A 7,020-nucleotide genomic window follows, 5' to 3' on the forward strand; every position below is an offset into this window, starting at 1 on the left:
CTTCGTAGTTGTGGATGCCTGCGAGAGCGGGTAATCATAAGTGGGAGGCTTGTTCAAGTAAGAACAACACCCAAGCACCGGTCCACCCACATATCAAATCATCAAAGTAGCGAACGCGAATCGAATGAACATGGTGAAAATGACTAGATGAAATTCTTGTGTGTCCTCAAGAACGTTTGCATTATTATAAGTACTTGTTCCGGCATGTCCTTTGCACTCAAAAGGATTGGTCTATCTTGCTGCGCTCTATTTACACTTGTCACTTGTTACTCGTAACAAATTATCTTGCTATCAAACTATCTGTTACCGCTTATTTCAGTGCTTGCAGAAACTATCTTACTGAAAACCGCTTGTCATTTCCTTCTGCTCCTCATTGGGTTCGACACTCTTACTTATCAAAAGAACTATGATTGACCCCCTATACTTGTAGGTCATCACCGGCCGTGATAGCGACGACACCCGAGAGTGCCGGTTTTCTTCTTCGAGATGTCGGTCGGTCCGGTCTGCCCTACCTCTTCCCACCTCACTGCTACTCAGGTAAAAACCCTAACTGCGGTGAGCGGCTACGGCGCTCTGGGCATCATGTCCTTCATGAAAGCATCGCCGTGAGAGTATTGTGGTGGTGGGCATCGTGTTGGCTCGTTGGGAGCTGCAGATGGTGTGCCCTTCTCCCTCCAGTGGCATCTACTTTGGGGGAAACCCTAGACCCTCGGTCTCCCGGATCGGATGGTGACGGGGAATTTGGTGTCGTTCTCCCTCTTGGGGGCCTTGTTTTAGAGCGGGTACTAACTGAGGGGGCCAATAGGTGGAGCGGTGTTGTATCTACCGCATCGAAGATGATGGGTCTCAACGGCGTGGCGTAGTGGAGTCTTGGCGTTGGACGCGGGTTGATGGACACGTGCAGGCTAGTGGCACTGTATGGCGTCGTGGTGGTGCCGACGGTAGTTGGACCTGACAAGGTCAATGCATTGATCGCTCCTGGAGATGGGACGGTGGATGATGGTAGCAGCAGATCTAGAGCGTGCGCATGCGGTGCGCGATGTGGGTCGGCCAGAGCAGGTGGTGCTCTCGAGCTGATGCGGGGCAACTGCGTGAGGCCACCGGATTATATAGTGCGCTTTCATGTGGTTCAGGCACATTATCAAGATTGTAGGTGTTGCGACTTGGTTTGCTAGATAGGTGGCTCCAGGTTGATCCATGTATTCATGTTGTTAGACTCTGTTGAATAATAATAAAGATGGATGTATGCATCAATTGATGCAAGAGGCCGGGGGTTATCCTCCTTTTCAAAAAAAATATGTTTGAAAGCAACATTACCAATTTTGAGTCTATTTCTAGTTGTTGGCTCCCTGCTAAGGTATTTCAGATTTAATGTCATTTCTTTTGCAATGTTGTGGGATTATAGAAGTTCCGTAATGACATTGGTTTTAACCTTCAGGTGTGGATGAGCATGAAGTAGGCTTGGAGTGACATCCTCAGTTCCATCAAGGAGTTGAAATTTCCTTTCAAAGATGCTGAGGTGGAGGAGCTGGACAAATTTCGTGGTCTACTCGTCAGTAAATATCCAACCTGACCACGTAAACTGTCCCCATATGTCAGGGCAGACAGCTCGGACAATGCCTGGACAAGAGCGAGAGACTAACCAACCGACCCTGCTAATCCTTATCATATGTCCGCAAACCCTAGCCCGTATGTGGGGAGCAAATGAGGGTGTCCTTACATATCCGAGCAGTCCACCACCGTAGATCCTGTTGGAGTTGTGCTGTCTGTTGATAAGGTACGGAGACCTGTGCTAGCAGGACACTCGTATCTTAGGCATCATATATAACATAGGGGTAGACACACAATGTAACCTACGTCAACATAATAAAACTTATGTCAACATAATAGCACAGGCATGCTGGGGGAGCTGGCTGCATGGTGGCTGGTGTGCACTATTTAGCGGTGTCAACGGGGAGGAGCGACCATAGTCACGCCCCAGGAATTAGCCGATGTTCAGTGAAACTAGTTAACAAATCTCGGTGTTGTGCCTTGTGTGATTATTTGATGCTTGATAGATGGATATGCATATGCGGCATGGATTATTCTAACGGCTTGGATCCGGCCCACCATGAATCATTTTTTCTCTTTATCTGGTGGGACCAAGAACCACCCCCACCAATCATATGTATATGTATGTGTCCGGGTGATTTGAGAAGTATGGTTGCATGCGCGGACAATTGGGGTTTCTGCAGGCGTGACTGCGGACGCTGTCTACATGCGTTCGCGGACACATTTACCTCTAACATTTGGGGGGTGAAGATGACCAAGGGAAAACCTCCTTTTGGCATGTAAAACATGACTTTTTGGTTTCATTGAAAAACAAGCTCGTCGAATGAACCAGTTTTTTTATAGGAGGAAAACATGAAGATACATGTGGAATCCACAGATTACCACCGTCCAACAAGTACGTACACTGGTCGAGGCCAACAACTCACAAGATGAAACATCCTCCATCATCCATCGCTTCCTTGATGCATCAATGGAGTTTCATATCATAGTTTAGCCATAGGAGCCGGACAGTGGAGCAGTATATCATCCATTTGGTGTGTGAAGCAGGGCAGTGCGTGGTCCATGAGCGCGACCAAGACCTTGAACCCTGTCCGGCGCCTCTCGTCCGTGGAACTATAAGGCAGCAAGAAACACGGAAACGTGCTCCCGAGGATCCGCCAAGAGAGTGGCAGCACGACGTCCGGCCGACCCCACCCGAAATCCACCTCCGAGTGGCCGAGGCGCCGCCAGTCCGTGAAGGCGCTCACACCGCCACCCGCCGTCACCCGCTCCCCGCGGCGGCGGTGCATCTCCTGGAAGTCGATGTAGGAGCGAACGTACTCGTCGTCCACCGCTTGCTTGCTCCTCCTGATAAGAGCAGCTGTGTCCGCCAGCCCCTGGCCGACGAGCTCGCCGGCGGCAAGGGCCACATATACGGGGACGCACGCGTTGCCCCAGTATCCATCCGGGAGCGCCGGGTCAAGAATTCTGCTCACGTTCATGGAGTAGACCATCTTCACTAGCTCGTCGGGGCGAGTTCCGTTGGCCTTCACCCTGCAGTCAATTATATATCCACGACTACTGCATCAGGATTCAGGAGGCAGTTGCTGGACTGGACCAAATAAATTCGATTCGATGATGGTGTCCAAGTCGTAACCTTACCTGGCGCGCCAGATAAACGCCGCGATAACCTCGAAGGTTGTGAGCTTGAGGCCGGCCTCGCCAGAGAGCTGCTCCCGGAGCGTCCCCACGCTTGCGTTGCTCACATGGAAGCACTCCCTCGCCACCAGCTGCTCATGCCCATACCTGTACGGCCCGACGTCCTTGTGAGGCGCGAGGACGCGCTCGAACGGAATCGCCAAGCGCGGCGGCCGCCTGGACCCCAGCCGCTCCTGCCGCTCCCACACCGGCGTCACAGCCGGCTGCTTCCCCTGTGCGAACAGCGCCGCAGCCGCGAGGAATTTGTCGGCGCCGGCACCGTCGCATAGCGCGTGCGCACACCTCATCCCCAGGGCGACACCGCCGCACGCAAACACCGTAGCTTTCAACGCCAGCACCGGGTCTGCCATGGCGACACGGTCCGATGGCACCAGCTGCTCAAGCAGCGCTGCGTCCAGCCTGTCCGCATCGACTTGGTCTGCCCTCAGGTCTGACACCGCCAGCACGAGGGGAACGGCGTCGCTCCCGGATACAAGGACGCGGCCGTCGTCGTGGACTGAGCCGGCCAGCTCCGGGAAAAGACCCAGAGCAGCTGCAAAAGCGCGCTGGAGAACACCGAAAGGATCTATGGAGGGCGGGTGGGAAGGGAATATGCGAAGCGTGCGGAAGTCGACCTCGAACACGTTGTGGTCGGAATCCAGCACAGAGAGCGGGGCGGACACGGGCACCACCGGAGCAGGCACCGGGACAAGCTGGACTGTGTCCAGGACACGCGGCTCCGACTCCATGCACGAATACCGGGTTGCGATATGCCTTGCTGCGTTTAATTTGGATTTGGAGTTGGGCACTACCCTTGTATCAATCTAGAGTATTTGTCATACATATACACCACCCTCGGTTCCATAATGTAGTGTGTAGCTACATTTTTCTTTCGAATGTCATTGTGTGTAGTGCGGTAGGTTGAGATGTCTCCTTTGATGGAAGGTGCTGGCCGGTCCTGAATTGAGTTTATTATTACAATGACAATGATGGATGTCCAGTGCATTTACACAACCTTTTTGTTGTTGTTGTTGTTATTGTTGTTGTTGTTGTTGTTGTTGTTGTTGTTTAGCTTGATAGATTCCTGTCCGTTCATTGGTCACCTTTTATTGCATGTATATAAGTAATGAACGCGTCTAGCGGGCAAACGCTGGTCACCTTTTATTGCATGCATATAAATAATGGACGCGTCTTGCTGGCAAACCTTTGCCCGCTAGCGCCCCCCGGCAGCCTCTCATATTTGGTAAGTTTCGGTCCCCCTGTCCAAATTTGGAAAGTGAGCGGCCCCCGTTTCCCGTGTCCCTTGTCTACTCAGTGAGAAGAATTCTCTGGACAAGAGAACAATGTATCCTTTCCCATTTTCTCCACCACACAAATTTGAAAGAAGTGTGTGGCGACAGTAGTGGGATGCCACGTCCTTCTTCTGCTTCTTCTCCACCACACAAATGGACACGGGGAACAGTGTATCCTTCCCCCTTTTCTCCCCTGCCTCCACTCCAAGGTCCCTGCAATGCCTAAGAGCATCTCCAGCCGTTGGGTCCCCAGGGCGCCGAAAAAGAGCGGCCTGGGGGTGCGCCGACGATAAACTCGGCGCTGGGGGCGGTTCGGCACCCAGCCATCGCCCCCCAGGTCACCCCCAGGCGCCGATTTCAGCCCAACTTTCGGCCAAAATATGTCCTAAAATGACCCGAGATCTGCGTGAATCGGCCCATATTCGGCGCGGTTCGGCGTGTTTCGGCGTGAATTTTCTCATACAGATAGAAATCAATTAGTTCGTCACATAGCTGCTGCGGCGGCGGCGAAGAGGCTGCCTCGGCGAAACCCCTTCTTCTTCCCCGGCGGGACATGGTCTACCTAGCTGCGGCGGGCGGTGGTCGGCGCCGGGATCGGCAGGGTGGCGCAGGATGGCGGCCGAGCGCGAGGGTAGGAGGCGAATCTGGGCGGGTGGCTTGACTTTTCGCCCGTCAATGTGGCCCCAGGAACGCTTTTCCCTTGCGCCGGAGCCCCCGAGCGCCCCAGTGTGCCAGGTTCGGCCTGCGAGTGCCGGGCGCAAAAACGGGCCGAGCCGACGAAATTTGGCGTCCTGGGGGCGCGACTGAGCCTTTTAACGGCGCCGGCGCAAATAAATCGCCTGAGAGGCCGTTCTGGGGGCGCGGCTGGAGATGCTCTAACACATTAGAGCTTGAAAACTGAAAAAGAGATCTACGACTCTAAAGAGAAAAGGAATAGATAATAAAAAGAGAACCAGGGTATAGAGGAGGAAAGAGAGAGAAGGTTTAATTTATTTTTTCTCACCTTGTTTATCCTGATTGCAACTCTTTTTTCAGTATTTTCCCCTCATTACTTTCATCTGCATGAGCAACTAGTATTGATTTGTAAAGGAATCAGTGACCAACTATAGCGATTTTTTAAGCAAATCAAGTATTGACAATAAGCAAGTCATGTGAGTACAAGAAAATTGTTTCATTTTCCTTTCTAAAACTACTGGTTGTTGTACATCCAGAGAAATCCCTTCATGCTTTTCTTGGGTTGTTTAATGTACTTAGAATGTGTTGAAACAACAAAAAAGAGCAGCCAATTTTTAGGGTTTATTTAAGCAAAATCAGTGTTGCCAGTGAGCAATTCTTGTGTGTCCGCGCGTGCTAGAACCTGATGTGTAGGGGGGAAAAGTGTGAGCGACTATAGCGGGTCTTTAAGCAAATCAAACAATAAGCAAGTCCTGTCAGTACTTGAAAACTGTTTTGTTTTTCTTTCTCCAACTATTGGATGTTGTACATCCAGAAAAACCCCTTGATGTTTTCTTAGGCTACTTTTTGTACTAGAAGTGTGTTGAAAAAACAAAATAGAGCAGCAACTTCTAAGGTTTGTTTATACAAAATCAGTGTTGCCAATAAGCAACTCATGTGTGCTCGTCCGTGGTAGAACTTGATGTGAAGGGGGGTGTGGGTGTCAAAACCGGCAGATCTCGGGTAGGGGATCCCGAACTGTGCGTCTAAGGATCAAAGCTAACAGGAGACCGGGGACACGATGTTTACCCAGGTTCGGGCCCTCTTAATAGAGGTAATACCCTACTTCCTGCTTGATTGACCTTGATGAGTATAGGGGTTACAAGAGTCGATCTACCTCGAGATCATAATGACTAAACCCTAGATGTCTAGCCTGTATAATTATGATTGCCCCTACGGACTAAACACTCCGGTTTATATAGGCACCGGAGGGGACTAGGGTTGTACAAAGTCGGTTTACAGAGGAATAAAACTACACATCCGGACGCCAAGCTTGCCATCCACGCAAAGGAGATTCCCATCAGGACATGGGAGAAGGCCTTCGGTCTTGTATCTTCATGGCCCATCAGTCTGGCCCATGTCACATAGGCCGGCTCCCCGAGGACCCCTTAATCCAGGACACCGTCAGTAGCCCCCGAACTTGCCTTCAATGACGATGTTGTATCTGACTTCTTGTCTAGGCTTTGCAAGGCGGGTTCCCGATTGTACTTTGTATAGTTCGGCTTTTACATTAAATACCATATCCTTCAGCTTCTGTGTTGCCGTCGCCTTGGCTTCCACGTGTCAAATGAATACGAAGGGTCTAAGTATTTTTACAGGTAACCCCTTGATGACGTAGGGAAGGCGTCTATTTAGAGAGATTGAATCTCAGATGCCATTCCTCACCAGGCGAAAATCCTTAGAGCTTGCCAAAGGGAACCATCCAAACATGGCTGGTGCTCCTAGTTCTTCCTCGCGCCCCCACGACCCTCAAAAAGGCGATTGGTAGAGTTGCTCGGTATCCCAC

At 51.3% G+C, this 7,020-nt stretch overlaps 1 protein-coding gene across 1 annotated transcript; it reads right to left on the reverse strand.

Annotated features, from left to right (window-relative positions):
• Nucleotides 1-2,370: 2,370 nt before the first annotated feature.
• Nucleotides 2,371-4,101, reverse strand: LOC123117908 (spermidine coumaroyl-CoA acyltransferase). The gene is made up of 2 exons (XM_044538572.1): nucleotides 3,193-4,101; nucleotides 2,371-3,084 (listed from the first exon to the last, which is right to left on the reverse strand). Exons 1-2 carry the CDS (start codon nucleotides 3,975-3,977, stop codon nucleotides 2,535-2,537), a joined length of 1,335 nt encoding a protein of 444 aa, XP_044394507.1. The 5' UTR covers nucleotides 3,978-4,101; the 3' UTR covers nucleotides 2,371-2,534.
• Between the last annotated feature and the right edge of the window lie 2,919 nt (nucleotides 4,102-7,020).

The sequence above is a fragment of the Triticum aestivum genome, chromosome 5B, assembly GCF_018294505.1.
Source record: "Triticum aestivum cultivar Chinese Spring chromosome 5B, IWGSC CS RefSeq v2.1, whole genome shotgun sequence".
Classification (NCBI taxonomy): Eukaryota; Viridiplantae; Streptophyta; class Magnoliopsida; order Poales; family Poaceae; genus Triticum; species Triticum aestivum.

Excerpts from the sequence above, each read along its gene's own strand:
- LOC123117908 (XM_044538572.1), bottom strand. The coding sequence starts at position 3,977 with ATGGAGTCGGAGCCGCGTGTCCTGGACACAGTCCAGCTTGTCCCGGTG. Across the intron at positions 3,085-3,192 it reads GCGTTTATCTGGCGCGCCAG|GGTGAAGGCCAACGGAACTC; the intron begins GTAAGGTTACGA and ends AATTGACTGCAG.